The sequence below is a fragment of the Arachis hypogaea genome, chromosome 12 (genome assembly GCF_003086295.3).
Source record: "Arachis hypogaea cultivar Tifrunner chromosome 12, arahy.Tifrunner.gnm2.J5K5, whole genome shotgun sequence".
Classification (NCBI taxonomy): Eukaryota; Viridiplantae; Streptophyta; class Magnoliopsida; order Fabales; family Fabaceae; genus Arachis; species Arachis hypogaea.
Window position 1 is genome coordinate 93,856,940 of NC_092047.1, and position 27,372 is coordinate 93,884,311.

Here is a 27,372-nt window from a genome sequence, read left to right on the forward strand (position 1 = left end):
CCGGCCTAGTATCCCTTAAAGTTATTAATTAAGAAAGTGTCTAGATGAGCAGTTTCACAAATAACATTCCGGGAACTGCATTTTCAAACTAAAATAAATAATACATTTCAAGAAATTATATTTTTGATAATATATATATATATATATATATATATATATATATATATATATTATATTCGGAAATTACTTATCTGTTTAGTGTTACAAGTGGTTTGAAATTGTTTTTAATAAGGATAAATAATAATAAGATATGTTTGTTTATTATATATATTTTTGGGAATAGAATTTTAATTTTTAAAGTAACCTCAATATATATCGATAGAAGAATAATGAGCTATTTGATACATACATAATAATTGAGGAATATAATAGTAATTTTACATCTTAGTTTTTGTGAGAATAAAATTTAATATATATTTTAGACAAAAATTACATTTGAAAATAAATCCTAAAAGTCAAATTTTGAAACTTCAATCAAACATGAAAATAATATATTTTCATCATAAAAAAAAATTAATAATGAATTAAAATTTCTTAAATCAAACTTACACTTTAAATTTTCTTTATGATGTTGTGTTTTACGCTTTTCCCTTTTCTTTGGTTAGGTAGTTATATATAAATATATATAGGTAAGGAGAAGAAGAGAAAACGAAGCATATGATCAGCTAAGTAGGCACCTTTAATTTTAATTAGCTTGTAAAAGAAAATGCATAGTCTTCAGAAGCAACGAAGTTTATTATTTCAGTACCTGCGTTCATCACCAAACAGCAACAATATTATTCATAATTATTCAAAAATGATTCTTTCATCATCTTCTTCTTTATTATTAGCCTCTAACTTTTCTTCCACTGCAGGCAAGGTCATTCCTTGCAAAGGTATGATAAAAAAAACAAAAATTCTCAAACTTATTATTATTGTTTCCCTTCATTCCCTTCTAATAATTTCCATATATTGGTTAAAATGGGCGTAATAATTTATGAAATGATATATTAAAAGATTATAACGATTTAATTATTATGTGTCATTATAATATTGATTATTTTTTCTCATTAAAAATTAATGGTATTTAATTTCTCTATATATATGAATGGATATGCAGCTGCAGTTGCATGGGAAGCAGGGAAGCCATTGGTGATTGAAGATGTGGAGGTTGCTCCACCACAAGCCAAAGAAGTAAGGATTAACATCAAATATTCATCACTTTGCCACACTGATCTATACTTCTGGGAATCTAAGGTTAGATTCAATTCATATATGCTAAGCTTTCTTTAAATCTTCATGAAACTAGTATTTTGATTCACCCAAAAGTAATTTGATTCATATCCTCAATACTTGGTTATTTTTTTTCCTCTGACATATGGTAAATATTTGGTTGTTAATATATTCCGGATTTTTTAATTACTTTTTTTGTAAGATAAGTAACAAAAAATTTAATTCTGCATGTATTTAGTTCGTTACGAGATAATTAATAAGATTATATTTTTTTTAAATAATTTCTCGTTCATATATAGTACAAATGAAATATATGTAGAGAAAGTCTAAGAGACCAGCTATTTTTGTGCTTTGTGGCCAATATTTAACCATCAAAAGAAAAGTGAGTGATCTCCCACCATTAGATGTAATATCACACCATTAAAAATACTATTAATGACCAATTAATGATTACAAAACATAAAAGTTACTGTCCCCTAGCACTCCTCATATATTTATAATTATATTATTTAAACTGCTAATAGAATAATATGATATTTTACTATATAATTTGGATCAATTTAAATTATTTAATTTAAATCAAAATGAATTCATATAATAGTAATCAATAAAATTTAAAATGTAGATTGAATTCACGCAATCAATCATAACCATTCGCAGAAAGTAACAAAATTTAAAATGAAATAAATGATGTAGTTGAAAATTAACTTCCTAAATAATGGATTGCAGCTTGATAGTCACACATTGCAATTTTTCCGCTTACTAGCACCGAAACTCATGTCTATTGAAACCTCTTCTAAAAAATAGTTTAAATTTGTGAATTTTTTTTAAATCCGTACAAATTTTAATAATTTAAATTGAACGAAATTAAAAATAAATTTAAATTAATATAATAAAACTTATAATTTTTTGAATAAAATTAAATTAAATTATAAATAAAAATTAAACATAATTCAAACTGTATTGAAAAATATAATTTTATCTCGTTGGTAATATAAATAAAATAATTATAAATAAAATAATTATGAAGATAATTCATTTATAATGTCAACGACATATATTTAAAAAAAAAGTTACAATCTTACCTCATGAACAAATAAAATATGTACAAAATATTTTGTTATTTCATTGGAAATTCAAACGAAATATCTTTATAACCATATTGTTTTCTATGTCAGCGAAATAAGTAAATAAATAATAAATATATAATTTTCTATTAGTGTATTTATATCTGTAAATATTATATTATTTTATTTATTTAAATAAAAAAATCCATATATATTCCATAACAATATACATCTTTTTTGTAGACTCAGTTAAAAGAAATTTATGCATAGATAAGATATATATGTAATTTTAACATCTCAAATTTAATATAGTAATTAGTACAGTCACCTGAAATATAATGCTAATCGAAAGTTTAATTTCTCTATGCAGATCTAACTTGTCTATATTTTGCCTAAAACACTTTCTGTCTTTTTCTACCGATTATGTTGCCTGCTCATTTATATATGTTTTAAATGCAATTATTGTCAAATAATAAATAAATGTTAATGTGATTTCTAGCGTACGTATAACTAACAATTTCTGCTGTGAATGAATGTGATCAGTGCGTACCACCAATATTTCCACGCATATTAGGACACGAAGCATCTGGGTAAGTTGTAATCATCAATTTGATTGCTCCTGGCCTGTTGCCATTAATGCTTCCCCACCATGAATACATATTGAATTAGAAAAAAAAAAGTCATTTAAAAATGATATAAATCATTTGAAATAAAATATTTCTAATTTATAATTTTATAAATAATGTAAGTTTAAATCTTATAACTAATTAACCCAAAATTATTTGCATAAATAATATTATTATATTTTTTTTCTCAAACTTATTAGCAGTCAAAGAAAATAAAGGAAACTTTCCAATACTCATTCAACTATTCAGAACATTTGTTCAATTCATAAAACACCCAACTGTGATAGTGATACATTTGCTTAACTTTATATAGACAAAATCTGTAAATAAAATAATAAAGACAATAAGATATTTTTTTAGTGGTAAAATCTAACTAAGCTAGTATTTAGAATTTGTTAAATAAAAAAAATTAATCAAATTTGCACAAATAGATCCGCAGATTTTGGTAGGACAGGCGGCTCGTCTCCTCGGATCAAAAGTTATTTTTCTCTTTTTTTATTAAATAAAAGAGGAATTAGTACTATAAAAATTAATAATTATATTATTTTTAGATATATTTTTTTATTTTTTATTATTTTTATTATTAAATTCATTTCATATTTTCATATATATATTTAAATTATGTGACCTATTTTTTAAAATAAAGATAATTCTATTGATAAATATTATTTTGAACAATTCTATTGAAATTAAAGATTAAAAAAAAATAGTAAAAAAATTGTATTATAACTTAATTATTTTTTATTTGTATTTATTTTTAATTATTATTTTTTAATTATTTTTATTTTTTTAAAAAAAAAAGTTAAGTGGACTAGTTCCTATCCTACAATAATGTGGAGACAGACTATAACATTTTAAATCCACTATTAATTTGGTGGGGGACCGCCCTTTTTTAAAGCAGGGTTTGACGGGATAGGCTACCCACTTTGTCACCTATCATAGAAGTTTGCTCCTAAATTCGCCCAAATCCACGGATTAAGCAGTGCGAGTTAGTACGGAATTTTTAAATTTGACGGTTTCACATTTTCAGTCCTATCTATTTTTTTTTTAGTTTACGCGAGTTGTTTCAATAGATTCTGGCCCCTTTCTACCCTTATCCCATGTATACTGCACTATGTTAAATATTTGATCTTGGCGCAGAGAAAAGATTGTGAAATGGAAGATTTACAAAAGAATAGAATTTTATGGCGTGTTTGATTTAAGAAAATATTTTTTATTTTTTTATTTTTTAAAAATTGTTTTTATTTTCAAATTTTTAATTTTTTTAAATAATTATTTTTTGAAATATGTAATTCAAATTTAAAATAATTTAAATATAAAAATATCTTTAAACAAAACTAGCTAAAATGACTTTCCTAATTACAAAATAAAATAACTTTTTATAAATGTCTCCATATTTGTTGATATATTTTGTAGTTTGTACCTAATTTGTTATATAATAATAATCTTCACAAGATATAAAAAAATACAATAATTTACCTACATAATATCCATGTCTATAATTTGGCTACATTTATTCTGTAATAATTTCTTAAACTTGTGCCTTTTGATTTTCTTGAGTAGCATCTCAATTTCTATTCTGATTTTCCCTCGAGTCTTACTCATTTGTTATCAAGGAGGAAGAACAAATTAAAGAAAAAGAATCGTATCTCATGTATTTCTTTATATACACACAAATAAATCATAAAAACTGGTTTTATTAATATTACAAATATGCAACCGTATTTTTATTCTTCACTCTCAATCTACTTTCAAAATTATCTTAAAAAAATATTGAAAACATTTTAACATTTTCAAAAATTTTCATTATTTTAAAAAATATTTTCTTAATTCGTTTTCAAAAAACATAACCAAACATATTTTTAGTTTTATTTTTTATTTTCACACAAAATAAAAACTAAAATAAAAATTATCAATAGTCAAGAGAAAAAGTTAAATTTAAGTTACTTTTTCATCTTTTTAACGTAGTCACCAAAATAGATTTAAAACTTAGTTATTGGAGTGTCTATTAACATAATTATATAAGAGATAATTTATTTTTCTCTTATAATGATAGTATAAAAGACATAATAAAAAAGAGAAACTTGCACCATTATATATTCTGGTCCGGCCATTTAATAAAATGTGATCTATATTTAGTCTCCACCAAATATATTTTTTACTATAATTTTTAGAAATTACAAACATCAATTTTCTAGAATTGTTTCTAATTTTATCAAGAATCACTCACGTTTCAAACTAGACTTTTTTTGGTTAAGTTCCTTGTCGTCTAGACTACAGCATTAATTAAGTACTTTTTTGATTTAGTAAGAGAAGTCTCTCATACTCATGATATAAAATAGAAATACATCAAAAGAATTTAACATATTAAATGACTTTTTTTTAAAATTAAATTCTCTTTGACTTTTTTTTCAAAGACTTTTATTAATACTTCGTATCTTTTTCTTTTTCTATTTAAAAAAAGATAAACTAAAAGAACAACATATTCAATGAATAAAATGAAAGAAAAGATGAATGTAGCAAAAATCTTATCAAAATTTAGAAAACAATGCTCTTACTTTTTGCCTTTAAGTCTTCGCTAAATGCTCCTTTTATATAAGTGCATTACTTCCAAATTTTGAAGCTATCCATAGTGACAATTTCTACACTCTAAAGACAGGGTTTTAGTTGTTTTTCTCCTTTAGAAAAATGAATGCAATAGCAGAAGTAGTGAAGATGCAAATATGACGTGGACACAAGGTGGCAGTGATAGAGGGTCATAATTGTGTTGTCTTTGCTGTCTTTTACTGTTTTTTTTCTTCTTTATGTTGGTTAGGGGTGGCAAAATAGGTTGAATTCGTCGGACCGACCTGTTAAACCCGCTAAAAAGGCGGGTTGGGCTAGATTTTGGAACCCGTCAAATTAAAAAAATTCGCCAAATCCGCACCGCCAAATTGGCGGATTTTGGCGGGGACGGGGCGGGCCGGTCCACTGGGCCGAAGAATTTTTTTTTAATTAAATAAAAGAGTTATTACTATTATAAAATTAATGATTATAGAATTTTCAAACACTTTTTTTTTGTTTTTATTCTTCTTTTAATTATTAACTTTATTTATTTTATTTTACAATTTCGTATATTTGTTCGAATTATGTGACTTGTTTTTTAAAATAAAGATAGTTCTATTGACAAATATTATTTTGAACAATTTTATTAAAGTTAAAAATTAAAAAAAGATAGTAAAAAAAATATATTATAATTTGACTATTTTTTATTTGTATTTGATTTTTTAATTATTATTTTTTAGTTAATTTTAATGAATTTTATTTAAAAAAAAAAGAGTCAAGCGGGCTAGCCCGCCGACTTGCCAATCCGCCATAAAGCAAGACGAGCTAACATTTTGAATCCATTTTAGTTGACGGGACGGGCCGGTCCGCCCCGTTTATGGGACGGGCCTAGACGGGTTGGAGCAGGCTGACCCGCTTTGCCATTCCTAATGTTGGTGGTTATTTGTCTTTTATTGAACTGATCAATTCAGCACCATTGAACTATTCCTTTGGCTCCAAGAATAATTCTTTCCATCCATCATATTTTCATTTGCAAACTTTGGTGTCAAAAATAAACTCACTATTTCTACTTGCTTTTGTGCTATGCCAGAATATGTGATGCTGTATAATGCTTCTTGCTTTCCTTGTCCAAACTGTAGCTGACTAACTGTAATACCCAATTTTTTTGTCCAAAACTAATTGGCTTTATTTCCTTTGGACTGTGCAACTTTTTTTTAGATGGGCCTACACAAACAACACTCATCAAATAACACTTGGTTAATCAAGTTGGGCTGATTTGCAGGTGAGCCTTAGCTCAGATGGTAAATCATGTGCCTCTTAATACGCTGTTTTTGGGTTCGAACCTTGGTGTATGCACTAAGTTGAAAAAAAACCCTTTAGTGTTGTGTGGGTGAGTGTATAGTGTGGGTGTATAGTGATACCCTTTAGTGTTGTGTGGGTGAGTGTGTAGCGTGGGTGTATAGTGATATCTAGAATTGGGATTGTCCAATCCATCCGACCAAACTTCCGGCACATTCTGTTCACCTGACACTACCGGAAAGCTGATTTGGACTCTTTCATGACACGTTGGCCAGGTAACGGCTAGTTCACGTGGATTAGTAAACTTTTATGGTGCAATTTAGTCCCTAAATTAAAATTAAAAATTTTAATCCCCAAATTTAATTATTATTCTCTTCTCTATAGTAGTAACCCCTCTCTTTTCTTTTCTTCTCTTCTCTTCTCCATATGGATGTGAAAGAGACTACAAATTACAATTTCATTGAAAGCACGCATATGTTTTGTTAATTAAAAGTCACATACTATGTCTTTGTATTTAACATTTTATGCACTCATTTAACTCTAGTTTAATTAAAATGTTTTACAAAATTCAATTTTATATTTTTATATGATTTTACAAAAATCTATCTCTTGTATTTACGGAATTAAAAAGTTACATCGTTATTATTATATACTACATTACATTTCCTTTCGAATCCTGTTCCAAAATAACCATACATCATCCTAATTTAACTATCATTTACATAGTATTAATATAAAGTGTTATATTATGGCATTTCAAATCGTATGACATCTCCATTAAAATGACGTGTCTAAAATTTTATTATAATTAAATAGGTATTTTAAATTAATTAAAGGTAATATTAGAGAAACAAAAAAATAGTAAAAATTTATCTAATTTAATATTTATTATTTTAGTCTCTAATTAATAAAAAACTAATTAAGCAAAATAAATATAATTAACTAATTTAAGACACTAATTTGATCATATTAAAATATTAATCATATCATCTTTTTGTTTGCAAATGTCATGCTGATATTTTAACATTTTATATTAGCATTACAGATGAGTTGAGATTCACAATTTATGAATTTAGAAATCAATTTAATCATTTTTAAAAGTCAACAAATTTTTATGAACGTTCAAAATTTTAGAAACTAAACTTTGCATTATTTCTTTAATTATATATATCATCTAACATTTTTATGTTATAATCTCACCATCTTTCTTACAGAAAAAAAAGGATAAAAGCGGTTAAACTTGTTCAAATAATGGTTGTTAAGAAAACTTTAGTTGTTGTTATTGTTATAAGATACTTCAACTAAAAATAAACAAAAAGAAAAATCTTGTGAATTTGGGATATGAAGATCTATGCCTATAGAAAAAAGAGGGATTACTATAGAGAAGAAAATGATGATTAAATTTGCGGATTAAAATTTTTAATTTTGATTTAGGGACCAAATTGCACCATAAAAGTTTACTAATCCACGTCAGCTAGCCGTTACCTGGCCAACTTGTCACGGAGGAGTCTAGATCAGCTTTTCGGTGGTGCTAGGTAGACGGAATGTGCCGGAAGGACGAATCTGAGTCTCGAAATGCAACTTCAGGGACGAATATGGGTAACTTTTAAGTTCAGGGACTACTATGAGGCTCAAGTGCAACTTCAGGGACCACTTTGAGGCTTATCTTGTTTAAGGACAGTAACTCATAGCCAGCGACAAACCCTTAAATAAAGCTCAGTACTACGACAGATTAGTCCTTAACTTGCCGAATTGAGAAATACCATGAAAAATAAAAAAATAACACTTGGATTTTTTAACTCAACCAAATATGTTTGTCATCATAAAACGTAATATTACTATTTTCTAAAGTCAACAAAAATAACTAAACTGTGAGGGAGAGAGAAAGAAAAGGAAGGGTAAGAAAAGGAAGGCTAAGAGTTATTATAGGAAAGTTTTATTTCTATCCGTTGAAATTATAGCATATAACCACTATATAAACATTTGTAGAATTTCAATTCAATCATTATCAACAATAACAACTACATTCACATCTTCTTTTTATATTATTATTATTATTATTTTATTTTATTTCCTTTTCTCTTTAGTAATTATATAGCGAGTGCATTATTGTGAGTAGTGTTCAATTTCATATTACTTTGTAGCTATTAGAAGTCAAAATTCTGCTGCAGACTCAACAATTGGTATCAAGAGCCAACATTATATTATTCATTATTTGAGTGGTAAAATTCAATTTTGAATATAATGGCTTCTACTAGTAGTAATGTCAAAGTAGGCAAATATGAAATCGAAAAGTTCAATGGAAAAAAATGATTTTTCCTATTGGAGGATGCAGATGAAAAATCTGCTTATATCACAAAAATTACACAAGGCACTGGCAGGAAAAGAGAAAAAGCCGGAGGAAATGAAAGATGAGGATTGGGAAGAATTAGATCTTGAGGCGCGGGCTGCAATAATCTTATGCCTTGAGAGGGATGTTACTTTTTTGGTAAATGAAGAAGCAACTGCAGCAGGCGTTTGGTTAAAGTTAGAGAGTAACTTCATGACGAAGACTCTAACTAACAGGATCTACTTAAAATCCAAATTGTATACATGCAAGATGGATGAAGGCACCTCAATCCGAGAATATATCAATAAGTTTGACAGGATCATATCAAACTTAAAGGATATAGATGTGAAGGTTGATGATGAAGACCAAGCACTCATATTGTTACTTTCATTACCGAAGTGCTATGAAAATCTGGTGCAGACATTGATGCTGGTGGGTGACACTCTGACCATGGATGAGACGAGGGCATCACTTTTAGCGGATGATCTACGTAAGGTTGCTACAAGTGTAATGTCATCTTCAAATGGAAGAGAGTATAATGATCATGCACAAGGATTGTTCGCAGCTAGAGGAAGGACTAATGAAAGAGGAAAAGGTAATAAGCGTGGAAAGTCTAGGCCAAAATCTAGACCTCACGCGGAGAGAACATGCTTTAAATGTGGTGAGGCTGGACATTTCAAAGCAAATTGTCCAAATAAGAAGATAACTTTCAAGAAACAGAACAACGACGACCCAAAAGAAAAGCAAGAAGCAAGCTACGTCTCAAATGATGAGGAAGATTGTTACTCTGTGACAGAACAATCTTATGAAATCTTCGATAAGTGGATTCTTGATTTAGGAGCCTCTCACCATATGTGTCCAAATAGGCAGTGGTTTACTACCTATGAAAGCATAAATGGTGGCACAGTTTTAATGGGCAATGATCATGCTTGTAAAGCTGTGGGGTTGGGTACTGTAAGAATCAAGATGCATGATGGTGTCGTAAGAACCTTATAGGATGTGAGACATATTCCAGACTTGCGGAAAAATCTGATCTCCATAGGTTTGTTGGAGAAAAATTGTTGCAAAATAGTTGCGGAAAATGGGGTACTGAAAGTTGTTCGTGGTTCTTTGGTAGTGATGAAAGGAGTTTGTCACGGTAATCTTTATTCTCTTTTGGGGACAACGGTTATATGTGAGTTAGCAGTTGGAATCGGTGGAAGTAGAGATCAAACAGATTGTACGAGAATATGGCACATGCGGCTTGGACATATGTCAGAGAAAGGTCTATCATTGCTTTGTGAACAAGGTTTGCTGAAGAATATGAAGAAACCACAAATGAAATTTTGTGAGCATTGTGTATATGGAAAGGCACATAGGGTGAAGTTTTCTACAAGCAAGCATAAAAGCAGAGGGTTGTTATACTACGTGCATACTGATGTTTGGGGCCCGGCTAAAGTTACTTCCAAGGGTGATTCCAGGTATTTTGTTACTTTTGTTGATGATTATTCCAGGTATGTTTGGATTTACTTCCTCAAACATAAGAATGAGGTATTCGATACTTTTAAGCGATGGAGAGCAATGGTTGAAAACCGAACAGGTAGGAAGCTGAAAACTGTAACACCCTAACTACCAAAGCTCACGCTTCCGGCTGCGCAACTCTGATAGCTCGGATATTACGACGACACTTATACTATTTAATACTAAAATATGAGCCTGTTTGAAACTTTAAACCGCAATACCGCTCCCAAAAATACTTTCATCCGATAACGTACATCCATAAATACCATACAACTTACAAAACTCATAAAGAGTACATCCATATATATATACATAAATATATATAAATAATATTACAAACATAATCCAATACAATTCCTATCCCTCTTGCAGATTATATCAAGATAAAGGCGAGGGTGCAGTAAACCATAACTAAAACAATACAGAGCATCACAACAACAGTTAAATAAGCTCTTCGTAACTTCTGCGCCCATATCCTGAAAGGGGAAAAATGTAGGGGGTGAGAACATCATCCTCGAAAGGGTTCTCAGTAGAGGGTTTTTGGGAATTACTGTAATAGGATACATGAAGATAAACCGTGCCAGTGATTAATAACTGTCTTATGCCTCTTTTCAAAAACAACAGTTTTCAATAAGGTAAAGTCGGAAATCTTTTCTGAAAGAGGAACCGTTCAATTCTCAAAAACACCAAAAGCCTTTCAAAAAGGTTTATCTATGCTGAACCAAAATAGCCTTTCATATTTTTCCAAATCAGAAACACAAAACCAAAATCAACCATCGGTCCATCTCAATCCAACCACGGCCCTAGGCCCAAACAATCCAACCACCAACCAAATCACCACAATCCAACAGAGTCCCAATTGCAAACACAGATAGGAAGTTCAAGCACAAACAAACAGTTACAGCAAGTAGAACAATTAGCAGTTAATCACAAAGGCAAACCAAGTACAATATGCACACCCAAACAATGTCACATAGATGCATATGATGCATGCCTGTCCCTAGTAGCTGATGATATCATCTGTCGGTTATAGAGCCAACCCGACAAGTCCTGGTAGCTAACCATTGGACTGTCCCTCTGTCGCGCATCCCCAACTCGAGTTATACTCATCATAAACTTGATCATAATCATGATCCATATCCATCACCTTCACTGGTGAATATTTACGGGGGCGAGCTCATCCGGGGCTTTCACAGTGCCCGGCCACACTTACGACATAGGGTCAACAGAGTATCAAGTCTCAACCTGGAGCACGTGGTGGCTAGCCACTGCTACTACCCAGGGAAACTCGTATCTCAGATAGTGGAAGTGCAAAAATCACAAATATCAATGATTCAGCATAAACATGCAATCAATCTCATCCATGGATCAACATCCATCTCAGCCATCCGGCTCACGGTTCATTCCAGAACCAGCCAATATTCATATCATACACAGCCATTCCGGCTCACGGTTCAATCCAGAACCAATCAATATTGATAATCACACACAGCCATTCCGGCTCACGGTTCAATCCAAAACCAGTCAATATTCATAATCATACATAGCCATTCCGGCTCATAATAAAACAGCACTTCCACCATTCAAAATCATCAGATTTATGAAATCAGCATTTAAGCCATAAATCATTTTCTCAATTCATTTCACTTTGAAATCAAGTTTCAACTCTTTTCAGCCTTGGCTTTAGAAATCTCATTTCTCAAATCATCTCAGGCTCATAAGCCAAATTTACTCAAAGTGAGTTCCCTTTTTAAAACAAAGCCGCTCTCAGCATCCTCATTCCAAGACTTCCAAAACCATGGGAAGTTAAAGATTCAATTTGGGAACAATCAAAATCGCCCATCCCACAATGGGATTTTATAACAAGGTTCCTCGGCAGAGTCCCAAGTCTTTAGGGAAGGTCAACTTATATAAAATTCCTTAAAATTCATTGAAACCTTTAAAATCATAGATTCCCGGTTCAAGTAAATAAAACTGAATTTATTATGAAACCGATCATACAAAATCACAAGTTCCAACTCGGTCCAAAAATCAACTCATTTGAAACGGAACCGGTTCATTTGAATCAAACCACTTTCAGGTTTCTTTTTGGAACCCATTTTTCTAACTCTTCCAAAATGCCTCAAACTTGATTACTCAATCGAAAGTCTAAATTCCTTTAAAATCACTAAAAGCTCCTTTTTATATTGAAATCAATATTTGAGCATCATTCTTTCCTTCAGTGATTCAAACTGTACAAATAGTTCGTTTCTAAATAAGCTGAACTCAACGCATAAAGTTCATTAAATAGATTAAGCTTGAAAACATAAATATTCTCTTAATAAATCAATTAATACAATTTCTCAAATCCGACCCTTTTTAAATAACTTTACAAACAAGAGTAGGATTTTGTAGAAATTTCGGCAGCACCTCCCCTAAAACTTGGACTTTTGCCACCCGGTTCGGGTCCCAACTAAACCGTTTCTCATTCCTTTTCAACAGCTCAAAACCAGAAATCAATTCAAAACAAGCTAAATCCAACAGTCGCCTCAATGGCATACCTCAAGGAAACCATTTCAAAAATCAACTCAATATCAACCGATTTAACTCATTTGTAAAGCTTTAAAGAATCGGTTCAGCAATAAATCATTTATCAAAACCAGAGCAATTAAAGCAACCCAGGCTGAATTTCAAGAGCATTCTATCTTTCACATCATCAAAATAATTGACTCAATTCAAACCAATCCTCAACGGATTAAACTCATTTCAAATATTTAAAGAATCAACTTCAAACATTACATTTCACAAGCCACACAACAATTCGGCCAAACCAACATCCATAGTCATTCGAGTCAATCAAATAATACATAAGGCAGATACAATCACTAATTACACCATATCTCACATCAGTATCCATATGTAATAATTCCAATAATAAACTGTAGTTTTCGGAAAGCGCCCCTACCTTAGAACGCAATTCCATAACTCAAACGCGTCACCGAGTCCTTTCCGCCTCGACCCGAAATCAACAATCAAAATCCCGGCTACCAAAACCTCAGCTCCAAACCGTTTTCTCAGCAACCATAATGACTCTAATCACAATATATAATAATCAGGACTCGACCCCACGTTACCAGAACTCATATTCATTAACCAAACACAACCGAATACTAACGCGAGACTTTTCGAAATATAATTTACTTACTGAGCTAGCGAAACGAAGCAGACACAGCTCCATATCAACCCGGCAGCGACTCCGTCAGCCACCTCAAGCGGCAGCGGCGATGAAAGACTCCGACAACCGCGGCTGCACAACAACGTCATGGCGATAAAACCCAGGAATAGAAAGGAATGAAGACCAAAAGCAAGGACCCTTACCGGCAGTGGTTTTTCCGGTGACTAAGCTGCGTTCTCCGGCGGCAGAGATGGCGGAGCAGCTCGAAATGGCCAGCAGCAGTGGCGGCGCTAACCCAGCACCAACATCCACCACCATTTTTCGGCAACCAGAGGCACTACGGGGTTTCATGGTGGCAGATCTCGCAGGAAAGGGACCCTCGGCACGGTGGAACGGCGGCGGTCAGTGGCGCGTCGGCGGCGACTGGACGCAGCTCCTCCAGCTCGCGTCTCCTTCTCTCCCAGCGTCGCCCAGTCTCGGCATTCCTCCTCCTTCGAGTTCGACGGAAAGGGACCCACAGCGGCGCTGTGTTTTCTCCACGATTGCGGGCCCGACGGTGGCGCAGCAGTGAGGACGACGGAGCTGGCGGTGAGTCCCTCTCTGCGCGACACTGACAGAGCGGCTTCTCCCTCCATTTGACTCGGACCTGACGGCGGACCCCAAGGCGGCGCGACGGCTGGGCGGCGACGACGAGCTCGATGGCGAGGGCACGGTGGTGTGGCGGCGAGCATGGTGGCTACGGCCTCCCTCCCTCCGGATCTCCTTCTTTTCTTTCACAGGGGACCGTGTGTTTATGAAAAAGGGGGGTGGCTGCTGCTGCTACTATCATCAATAATGTGCAGCTAGGGTTGGCTTTTGGAAGGGAAAATGTGGACTCTATTAGGGTTAGGGGCATTTTTGTAATTTCACTCAAAAATAAGGATAATATAGTAATTGAAACCCAAATTAAATTCAATACTATTTGTACATAGAAAATACTATTTGCTCATCAATTTCACAAATTATTTTCAATAAAATGCCCAAATCAAAATAATTAGAAATAATATAATTAAACCCCTTTATTTTTCCAAAGTAGCAGTATTAATATTTAAAATATTACTTATCTAGTCCAAATCATATAAAATCCTTATTATTTCATAACTATCAACTTTATAATTCAAATATAGAAAATAATCCAATAATTGTGAAATTGGATAATAATCATAACTTATCTCAAATCCAATAAATCAAAACTTGCCTTAATTATCTTTAATAAAATAATCCCTGAAATTAAGGCTATAAATAACTGTAGGATTTGAGACTCGATCATAATAAGACTTTTCAAATATTCTGGGGCTTACATTCTACCCACCTTATAAAAATTTTCGCCCTCGAAAATTGATACAAAATGAAAGAAATTCCATAACAGTTCACCTTTGAACACATTTAAGAAAGAAGCAAAAATATCTCAAAATATAATCATATATACGATTTCCAAATACTTTGATTGTCATAAGCATAAGGATGTAAAGGTAGGAGTGTGATTGCAAAGCAAACGTTACAAGATAGGCTCAATGCACAAGGTCATATGATCTCAAAGCTTTACAAAAACTTGAGGTACCAAATAGGATGCAAATCAAGATGGGCGTTCACAAAGCAGTGATGACATGGCTCAAACATGTGATAGTAAGGCAAGGCATTGAAGGCTATAAAACATGATGGGGTTAAAACGACGTGCTTAACCTCCGCACACTAATCTCATCTCAACCTCCAAGCTTCAACTTTCCAATTCCATCAAGCACCTTACAAACCCCAAATTCGATCACAAGCCTGACAATCACAAACCCATTCGCAAGGAACAAAACGCCCACAACTCATACGTTGCACACCTACCGCTTCAACTTTCGTATACACATCACGTCTTAAAGAACTAACGTATCACGTTACTACGTCTACAAGTCGCACGTGATATCAAAATAATTCTCGAGTCTACTCAGAATGATACAAAACTTTAGAAAGGAGAGGCAAATGTCAAGGACAATACTCATAGATTCGAGACAGAGTATCCAATTCCAGATAAATAAGGATGCTCAAGCAATGAAGTTTGCTAGACTCAATTCAATTGACAACTTCAAGATAACCCTTTGATCAAGGAAATTCAATAGGATCAATAAGAGGAATCAGCACATTAATTTGAACCAAATTCAAATTGGGTCGAAGAAGTATGAGGTTTACAGAAAAGAATATTTCAAACCCAAGACAAGGCTCACAGAACTCAAGAGCATAATTAAAATACTTTCGAATACATTGCTTTTAAAAGAATCGAAAACTTGCAGAAAAACCACTTCGCAGTCTGAAAGAGGAGTTAAGTAACAACATCCTTCAAAAGAGTAACAAAAGCATAAATGTGGCTTTGCTCTTAATACGCTTTCATGTTGAAGTAGATCATGTAGAGTTTTAAAAACAAAATGCACACAAGTTTGGCTAAGAGCTAAAATATTTCCTCAAATATTTTAGAAAGATAATTAGGTGCACAACTTAACCAAAGGCAATCATAAAACTCAGAAAACAAAATAAATGCTTGTTCAAAAATTCCCAAAGTTCATATTCAAACAAGCGTGTATAAAATCATGGCAAAGACGAAAGAGAAAATTAAACTCTTTTTAGAAAAGAAACTCCGAAGTAAAAATTTGCTTACAATTTGGTAAAGGAAATAAGTGGTGCGTTACAAACGGACAGGTTTCCATTAAACGACGAAGCTATTCAAAACTTCATTTAAAATAGCATATGCCAACTTAAAATCATCTTTGTCAAAATTGAACAATGGTTTCAATATCCATCAAGCAACAGAAAATAAATTCCGTTCAATATTTCTTCAAAGAGGATTCAAAACTTCTTTAAAATGTTCAAAACAAGACTCCAAAAGTGTTCTTGAAATCACCATCTCAGAAGAACATTCAAGAAGTTTAAGATGCACTAAAAAGAATTCAAGCCATGCAAGAAAGGATCTTAAACCAAAGTAGTCCAAACAAGATTCACTAGGCATGACTCATCAAACAAGCTTTCAATTGTTCCAAAAGAATACAAAAGTCATAGGAAAGACAACTCAATCATTAGTAATTTTTCAAAGGTAAATCTTTAACTAAAAACTCTTGTAGAGAAAATGAGAGAATAAACAATGCACTAATTTGAAACGAATCAAACTGACTCACATACAGATGAGATTCACAAGAGAGGACAAACCAAGATCAATGGTAATTTCACAAGATATAAAAGATTAGTTAAAAACAGAGTCACGTATGACATTCATAGAGGTGAAAAGCTTAAGAAGGAACGATTCCATTCATAAGAAGAAAGCTATGAATCCAACATTTTCAAAAGAATAACAATGGCATCAAAAATGTAGTATGCTAAACCGAACTCAAGTTAAAAATAATTTGGGTAAAGTTTATCAACAAAAATCAATCGGAATAAAAGCGAAGAATTCCTTCTTCCCAGAATTTCGAAAAATCCCCAAATGCATAATCAGATAAAGGCGTGTGATGGAACTATAGTAAAATTACTAGAAAGTCAAATTGTATTTTAAGTAGGTGCAGTTCTATAAACCAGTAAAAGTATAGGCGAGGCATTAGAAAGAAATAGTTGTTAAACTGTATGAGTAATCTCAAAGTCTCATATATAAAAAAGTATATAGCTAATCAACAGCAATTTACAAAATCTCAAGATTGGCTATAATCATTGTCAAATAAGAGAAAAACTAAATCAATAATTTCTCAAGAATGGACTCGGAATCCGGAGTTAAAATGCACGACGCAATAGGACAAGTTCAAAGCTATAGCAAGGAATACATGAATCAAGAAAAACTCAAACAGAGAAAGCCAGATACAACAAGGATTTCAAACAAGCATATGCACTTAGGATCAAACAAGAATACATATGAATAGAGGAATAGAGTGGAACATCAAACTACTTTTCAAGAGGAGTAGCAAACAAGAATTTCAAGTTAGGATATGAAAGAATAGGTCAACTCGAACAAAATTCAAGACACACAACTGAGCAGCCTCGAGAATTAGTTTCTAACTTCTCCAAAACCCGTGATTCGCTTTACTCAAAACTCGTATAACATCTATGATAACCCATCAGTGCCTTCATATACATAATCCACTAGTATTAAGCTGGCCAAACTTAATATCAGGAATTATGCAATGCAAGACTAACAGCGTTAATCAATAGACTGTCATGTGCATAAAGCTCTAATTCTCGTCATTCGACAAGACCTAATACATGACAAACACTCAGAGTATGCAACTAAAGCATAGTCAGTCCATTCCTCAGGCTCTACAGGAAGAACTGCTCTGATACCATAATGTAACACCCTAACTACCAAAGCTCACGCTTCCGGCTGCGCAACTCTGATAGCTCGGATATTACGACGACACTTATACTATTTAATACTAAAATATGAGCCTGTTTGAAACTTTAAACCGCAATACCGCTCCCAAAAATACTTTCATCCGATAACGTACATCCATAAATACCATACAACTTACAAAACTCATAAAGAATACATCCATATATATATACATAAATATATATAAATAATATTACAAACATAATCCAATACAATTCCTATCCCTCTTGCAGATTATATCAAGATAAAGGCGAGGGTGCAGTAAACCATAACTAAAACAATACAGAGCATCACAACAACAGTTAAATAAGCTCTTCGTAACTTCTGCGCCCATATCCTGAAAGGGGAAAAATGTAGGGGGTGAGAACATCATCCTCGAAAGGGTTCTCAGTAGAGGGTTTTTGGGAATTACTGTAATAGGATACATGAAGATAAACCGTGCCAGTGATTAATAACTGTCTTATGCCTCTTTTCAAAAACAACAGTTTTCAATAAGGTAAAGTCGGAAATCTTTTCTGAAAGAGGAACCGTTCAATTCTCAAAAACACCAAAAGCCTTTCAAAAAGGTTTATCTATGCTGAACCAAAATAGCCTTTCATATTTTTCCAAATCAGAAACACAAAACCAAAATCAACCATCGGTCCATCTCAATCCAACCACGGCCCTAGGCCCAAACAATCCAACCACCAACCAAATCACCACAATCCAACAGAGTCCCAATTGCAAACACAGATAGGAAGTTCAAGCACAAACAAACAGTTACAGCAAGTAGAACAATTAGCAGTTAATCACAAAGGCAAACCAAGTACAATATGCACACCCAAACAATGTCACATAGATGCATATGATGCATGCCTGTCCCTAGTAGCTGATGATATCATCTGTCGGTTATAGAGCCAACCCGACAAGTCCTGGTAGCTAACCATTGGACTGTCCCTCTGTCGCGCATCCCCAACTCGAGTTATACTCATCATAAACTTGATCATAATCATGATCCATATCCATCACCTTCACTGGTGAATATTTACGGGGGCGAGCTCATCCGGGGCTTTCACAGTGCCCGGCCACACTTACGACATAGGGTCAACAGAGTATCAAGTCTCAACCTGGAGCACGTGGTGGCTAGCCACTGCTACTACCCAGGGAAACTCGTATCTCAGATAGTGGAAGTGCAAAAATCACAAATATCAATGATTCAGCATAAACATGCAATCAATCTCATCCATGGATCAACATCCATCTCAGCCATCCGGCTCACGGTTCATTCCAGAACCAGCCAATATTCATATCATACACAGCCATTCCGGCTCACGGTTCAATCCAGAACCAATCAATATTGATAATCACACACAGCCATTCCGGCTCACGGTTCAATCCAAAACCAGTCAATATTCATAATCATACATAGCCATTCCGGCTCATAATAAAACAGCACTTCCACCATTCAAAATCATCAGATTTATGAAATCAGCATTTAAGCCATAAATCATTTTCTCAATTCATTTCACTTTGAAATCAAGTTTCAACTCTTTTCAGCCTTGGCTTTAGAAATCTCATTTCTCAAATCATCTCAGGCTCATAAGCCAAATTTACTCAAAGTGAGTTCCCTTTTTAAAACAAAGCCGCTCTCAGCATCCTCATTCCAAGACTTCCAAAACCATGGGAAGTTAAAGATTCAATTTGGGAACAATCAAAATCGCCCATCCCACAATGGGATTTTATAACAAGGTTCCTCGGCAGAGTCCCAAGTCTTTAGGGAAGGTCAACTTATATAAAATTCCTTAAAATTCATTGAAACCTTTAAAATCATAGATTCCCGGTTCAAGTAAATAAAACTGAATTTATTATGAAACCGATCATACAAAATCACAAGTTCCAACTCGGTCCAAAAATCAACTCATTTGAAACGGAACCGGTTCATTTGAATCAAACCACTTTCAGGTTTCTTTTTGGAACCCATTTTTCTAACTCTTCCAAAATGCCTCAAACTTGATTACTCAATCGAAAGTCTAAATTCCTTTAAAATCACTAAAAGCTCCTTTTTATATTGAAATCAATATTTGAGCATCATTCTTTCCTTCAGTGATTCAAACTGTACAAATAGTTCGTTTCTAAATAAGCTGAACTCAACGCATAAAGTTCATTAAATAGATTAAGCTTGAAAACATAAATATTCTCTTAATAAATCAATTAATACAATTTCTCAAATCCGACCCTTTTTAAATAACTTTACAAACAAGAGTAGGATTTTGTAGAAATTTCGGCAGCACCTCCCCTAAAACTTGGACTTTTGCCACCCGGTTCGGGTCCCAACTAAACCGTTTCTCATTCCTTTTCAACAGCTCAAAACCAGAAATCAATTCAAAACAAGCTAAATCCAACAGTCGCCTCAATGGCATACCTCAAGGAAACCATTTCAAAAATCAACTCAATATCAACCGATTTAACTCATTTGTAAAGCTTTAAAGAATCGGTTCAGCAATAAATCATTTATCAAAACCAGAGCAATTAAAGCAACCCAGGCTGAATTTCAAGAGCATTCTATCTTTCACATCATCAAAATAATTGACTCAATTCAAACCAATCCTCAACGGATTAAACTCATTTCAAATATTTAAAGAATCAACTTCAAACATTACATTTCACAAGCCACACAACAATTCGGCCAAACCAACATCCATAGTCATTCGAGTCAATCAAATAATACATAAGGCAGATACAATCACTAATTACACCATATCTCACATCAGTATCCATATGTAATAATTCCAATAATAAACTGTAGTTTTCGGAAAGCGCCCCTACCTTAGAACGCAATTCCATAACTCAAACGCGTCACCGAGTCCTTTCCGCCTCGACCCGAAATCAACAATCAAAATCCCGGCTACCAAAACCTCAGCTCCAAACCGTTTTCTCAGCAACCATAATGACTCTAATCACAATATATAATAATCAGGACTCGACCCCACGTTACCAGAACTCATATTCATTAACCAAACACAACCGAATACTAACGCGAGACTTTTCGAAATATAATTTACTTACTGAGCTAGCGAAACGAAGCAGACACAGCTCCATATCAACCCGGCAGCGACTCCGTCAGCCACCTCAAGCGGCAGCGGCGATGAAAGACTCCGACAACCGCGGCTGCACAACAACGTCATGGTGATAAAACCCAGGAATAGAAAGGAATGAAGACCAAAAGCAAGGACCCTTACCGGCAGTGGTTTTTCCGGTGACTAAGCTGCGTTCTCCGGCGGCAGAGATGGCGGAGCAGCTCGAAATGGCCAGCAGCAGTGGCGGCGCTAACCCAGCACCAACATCCACCACCATTTTTCGGCAACCAGAGGCACTACGGGGTTTCATGGTGGCAGATCTCGCAGGAAAGGGACCCTCGGCACGGTGGAACGGCGGCGGTCAGTGGCGCGTCGGCGGCGACTGGACGCAGCTCCTCCAGCTCGCGTCTCCTTCTCTCCCAGCGTCGCCCAGTCTCGGCATTCCTCCTCCTTCGAGTTCGACGGAAAGGGACCCACAGCGGCGCTGTGTTTTCTCCACGATTGCGGGCCCGACGGTGGCGCAGCAGTGAGGACGACGGAGCTGGCGGTGAGTCCCTCTCTGCGCGACACTGACAGAGCGGCTTCTCCCTCCATTTGACTCGGACCTGACGGCGGACCCCAAGGCGGCGCGACGGCTGGGCGGCGACGACGAGCTCGATGGCGAGGGCACGGTGGTGTGGCGGCGAGCATGGTGGCTACGGCCTCCCTCCCTCCGGATCTCCTTCTTTTCTTTCACAGGGGACCGTGTGTTTATGAAAAAGGGGGGTGGCTGCTGCTGCTACTATCATCAATAATGTGCAGCTAGGGTTGGCTTTTGGAAGGGAAAATGTGGACTCTATTAGGGTTAGGGGCATTTTTGTAATTTCACTCAAAAATAAGGATAATATAGTAATTGAAACCCAAATTAAATTCAATACTATTTGTACATAGAAAATACTATTTGCTCATCAATTTCACAAATTATTTTCAATAAAATGCCCAAATCAAAATAATTAGAAATAATATAATTAAACCCCTTTATTTTTCCAAAGTAGCAGTATTAATATTTAAAATATTACTTATCTAGTCCAAATCATATAAAATCCTTATTATTTCATAACTATCAACTTTATAATTCAAATATAGAAAATAATCCAATAATTGTGAAATTGGATAATAATCATAACTTATCTCAAATCCAATAAATCAAAACTTGCCTTAATTATCTTTAATAAAATAATCCCTGAAATTAAGGCTATAAATAACTGTAGGATTTGAGACTCGATCATAATAAGACTTTTCAAATATTCTGGGGCTTACAAAAACTCTACGATCTAATAATGGCACAGAGTACACGGATGAGGCTTTCAAGGAGTTCTGTGACCGAGAAGGCATTACAAGACACTGGACAGTTAGAGAAACACCACAACAGAATAGATTTGCCGAACGACTGAATTGTACGCTACTTGAGAAGGCAAGGTGTATGCGCTCTAATTCGGGTTAGGCAGAGAATGGTGGGCAGAATCGGTTGCTACAACTTGCTACATAGTGAATCGATCCCCACATTCTTCTCTAGATGGAGACACACCTTATAAGGTATGATCAAGGGAACATGCAGATTATGAGAAACTCAGAGTCTTTGGATGCACAGCCTATTATCATGTCAAAGATAATAAGCTTAATGATAGAGCTAAGAAGGCAATCTTTTTGGGGTATCCAAGAGGGGTTCAAGGCTATCGCTTTTGGAGTGTAAATGATTCTAAGTTTGTAATAGCAGGGATGTTACCTTTGATGAACGATCTATGGTAGCTTTGTCTAAAGATGTGGTGCCAGATGATGGTGATGTTGGAAAAACTTCAAATACTCAAGTGGTGGAGATAGAGTCTAAATACCAACAAATAGACTCTAATAATGTTCAGATGGAGCATCCTAATGCTACTCGAGATGACGCAGAGGATGAACTTGATCATGAGAAAATTCAGCGAGAAAATGCACATGCATTACAACAGCAACAGCAGGATTCTTTGGCATCTACTAGGCTAAAGATGAATTATAAATTTGTTCAGAAGTTCGGGTCAGACAAGCCTTTGAGACATTATGGACAGCTAAACTTGGTAGATTATGCACTCTCAGTGGAGGATGATGAGCCGGTCACCTTCAAACATGCTATCAAAGACAAAGATAGAGAGAGTTGGTTGGTCGCTATGGAGGAAGAGATGCAATCTCTTCATAAGAACAAGACATGGGATGTGGTCCCATTGCCCGTGAGAAAGACCGCAATTGGTTGTAAGTAGGTGTATAAAAGAAAAGAAGATCCTACTAAGTCAGATGGTACAATATTCAAAGCTAGGTTAGCAGCAAAAGAATTTGCACAGAAAGAAGGTGTTGATTACAATGAGATATTTTCTCCAGTGGTGAAACACACTTCCATACGGGTGCTTTTAAGTCTTGTCGCTCATGGTGATCTTGAGTTGGAACAACTAGACGTGAAGATTGCATTCTTGCACGGTGACTTAGAGGAAGAAATCTACATATATCAACCTGAGGGTTTCAAGGTTGAGGGTAAAGAAAGTTAGGTATGTCGCTTGAGGAAATCGCTATATGGATTGAAACAATCTCCTCGGCAATGGTATAAGCGATTTGACTCCTTTATGTTAAAACAAGGTTTTTCCAGAAGTAATTATGATTGTTGTGTATACATTCGTAAGCTTCCTGGAGGTGATTATATCTATCTTCTATTATATGTGGATGACATGCTTATTGCCTCTAAGAGCAAGGTAGAGATAGATATGTTAAAGGTTCAACTTGGTAAAGAATTTGAAACAAAAGACTTGGGTGCTGCATGAAAAATATTAGGCATGGAAATTAAAAGGGAGAGATCAAGCCAAAAATTGTTCTTGAGCCAAAGAGGATACATTGAGTGCGTCATTGAAAGATTTGAAATGAAAAATGCTAAATCGATGGTAACACCGTTGGCTCCACATTTTAGGCTCTCTGGTAAACAATCTCCCACAACAGCAGAGGATAAGGCTTACATGAAAAATGTACCTTATGCTAGTGCAGTCGGTAGTCTAATGTATACTATGGTATGTACACGCCCAGATATTTCACAGGCAGTAAGTGTTGTTAGCAGGTTCATGGCAAACCCGGGTAAGGCACACTAGGAAGCAGTCAAGTGGATATTAAGATACTTGAAGGGCACCATTGACACATGTTTATGCTTTAGTGGAAAATCATGTCAAATCAGCGGCTTTGTTGATTCTGATTATGCTGGTGATCTAGATAGAAGACGTTCTACGACTGGTTATGTATATAAAATACAAGGTGCTCCAGTTAGTTGGCGATCGATGTTACAAGTGTAACACCCTAACTACCAAAGCTCACGCTTCTGGCTGCGCGACTCTGATAGCTCGGACATTACGACGACACTTATACTATTTAATACTAAAATATGAGCCTATTTAAAACTTTAAACCGCAATACCGCTCCCAATATACTTTCGTTTGGTAACGTACATCCATAGATACCATACAACTTACAAAAACTCTCAAAGAGTACATACATATATATACGTATATATATATAAATAACATTACAAGCATAACCAATACAATTTCTATCCCTCTTACAGAATATATCAAGATAAAGGCGAGGGTTCAATAAATCATAACTAAAACAATACAGAGCATTTCAACAACTAAATAAACTCTTCGTGACTTCTGCGCTCATATCCTGAAAGGGGAAAAAATGTAGGGGGGTGAGAACATCATCCTCGAAAGGGTTCTCAGTAGAGGGTTTTTGGGGATTACTGTAATAGGATACGTGAAGATAAACCGTACCAGTGATTAATAACCATCTTATGCCCCTTTCCAAAAACAAAAGTTTACAATAAAAGAGAAATCTAAAATCCTTTTCTGAAAGAGGAGACTGTTCATTTGAAACAATATTCAAAAGCCTTTCAAAAAGGTTTATCTATGCTGAACCAAAATAGCCTTTCATATTTTTTCAAACCAGAAACACAAAACCAAAACCAACCATCGGTCCATCTCATGTCAACCACGGCCCTAGGCCCAAACAATCCAACCATCAACCAATCACCACAATCCAACAGAGTCCCAGTCGCAAACACAGATAGGAAGTCAAGCACAAACAAACAGTTACAACAAGTAGAACAAGTAGCAGTTAATCTCAATTAATCACATAGGCAAACCAAGTACAATATGCACACGCAAACAATGTCACATAGATACATATGATGCATGCCTGTCCCTAGTGGCTGATGATATTATCTGTCGGTTATAGAGCCAACCCGACAAGTCCTGGTAGCTAACTATTGGACTGTCCCTCTGTCGTGCATCCCCAACTCGAGTTATACTCATCATAAACTTGATCATAATCATGATCCATATCCATCACCCTCACTGGTGAATATTTACGGGAGCGAGCTCATCCGGGACTTTCACAGTGCCCGGCCACACTTACGACATAGGGTCAGCAGAGTCTCGAGTCTCCACCTGGAGCACGTGGTGGCTAGCCACTGCTTTCTCCCAGGGAACTTGTGCCTCTGATAGTGGAAGTGAAAATCACAATTATCAATAATTCAGCATATACATGCATTCAATCTCATCCATGGATCAACATCCATCTCAGCCATCCGGCTCACGGTTCAATCCAGAACCAGCCAATATTCATAATCATACACAGCCATTCTGGCTTACGGTTCAATCCAGAACCAGCCAATATTCATAATCATACACAGCCATTCTGACTTACGGTTCAATCCAGAACCAACCAATATTCATAATCATACATAGCCATTCCGGCCCATAACAAAACAGCACTTCCACCATTCAACATCATCAAATTCATAAAATCGGCATTTGTGCCTTAAATCACTTTTCTCAATTTATTTCACTTTGAAATCAAATTTTAACTCTTTTCAGCCTTGGCTTTAAAGATCTCATTTCTCAAATCATCTCAGGCTCATAAGCCAAATTTACTCAAAGTGAGTTCCCTTTTTAAAACATAGCCGCTCTCGACATCCTCTTTCCGAAACTTCCAAAACCATGTAAAGTTAAAGATTTATTTTGGGAACATTCAAAATCACCCATCCCACAATGGAATTTTATAACAAAGTTTCTCGGCAGAGTCCCAAGTCTTTAGGGGAGAATAACACAACTCATTTTTCCAAATTCACTTGAAATCATTAAAAACCTTGGCTTCTAGATTTGAGTAATAAAATAGGATCTAAGCGAAACCGAGTCACGTAATCATTTACTTCTTTCAAAGCCGTTTCCTTTACTTAGGCAAGACCAGCTTCAACCCCCATGATAAACTCTACAGCATTTCAACTATTCAAAATTGTTTTAGTCTTGCAAGAATTCAGAATTCAAAGAGTACTTAAAGCCTTTCTCAAAACATTTCAAAATGAAACTTGTCAATAGACATTCAGGTTCTTTCAAAGTCATTGAAACTCCTCTAATTGAAACCCTCAAGTCAAATTCAAAGGCATAGCCCTTGTCACACTTAAAACAGCTTTGAAACATAAGTTTCATCTAAATAACTTTCTCCCAAAAGAGATACAATGCTTTTCTTAAGAAGCAAGACTAAATCACAATTTCCTCTTTAATAATTCATTTCAAAAGCATGAATCATCCTTTTCTTGATAATTCAAATAAAATAGTAGAAGCATTTAACTCATCATTTTTCCAGACAACCTTTCAATAAAGACTCGGGTTTTATAGAAATTTTGGCAGCACCTCCCCTAAAACTTGGACTTTGCCACCCGGTTCGGGTCCCAACGAAACCATTCTACAATCCTTTTCAACAGCCCAAATTTCAAAATCAGTCCAAGGCAAGCCAAAAATCCAACAGTCATCTCAATTCCATATTTCAAGAAAACCGTTTCAAAAATCAAATCATTATCAGCCGAATAAACTCATTTCTAAAGTTTCAAAGAAACGGTTCAGTAACAATCATTCATCAAAAACCAGATCATTTAAAGCAAGCCAGGCTGAATTCAAGAGTGGATTCTATTTTTCACATTCTTAAGAAAATCCATTCAACTCAAATCAATTTCCAATGGATTAAACTCGATCTCAAAGCTTTAAAAGAATCAACTTCGAAAGCATTTCGTTTCACAAAACCACACAACAATTCAGCCATACAACATTCATAATCATTAGAGACAATCAAACAATACATAAGGCTGATACA

General features: G+C 34.7%; 1 protein-coding gene across 1 annotated transcript in view; it reads left to right on the plus strand.

Moving 5' to 3' along the window:
* The first annotated feature begins 522 nt into the window (after positions 1–522).
* LOC112727735 (alcohol dehydrogenase) overlaps positions 523–27,372 on the plus strand; it is a 33,239-nt gene continuing 6,389 nt past the window's right edge. The window contains exons 1-3 of the mRNA XM_025777623.3: positions 523–875; positions 1,100–1,236; positions 2,823–2,869. Coding sequence (XP_025633408.1) covers positions 707–875; positions 1,100–1,236; positions 2,823–2,869 — 353 coding nt within the window. The 5' untranslated portion in view covers positions 523–706. The remainder of the gene's footprint in view (positions 876–1,099; positions 1,237–2,822; positions 2,870–27,372) is intronic.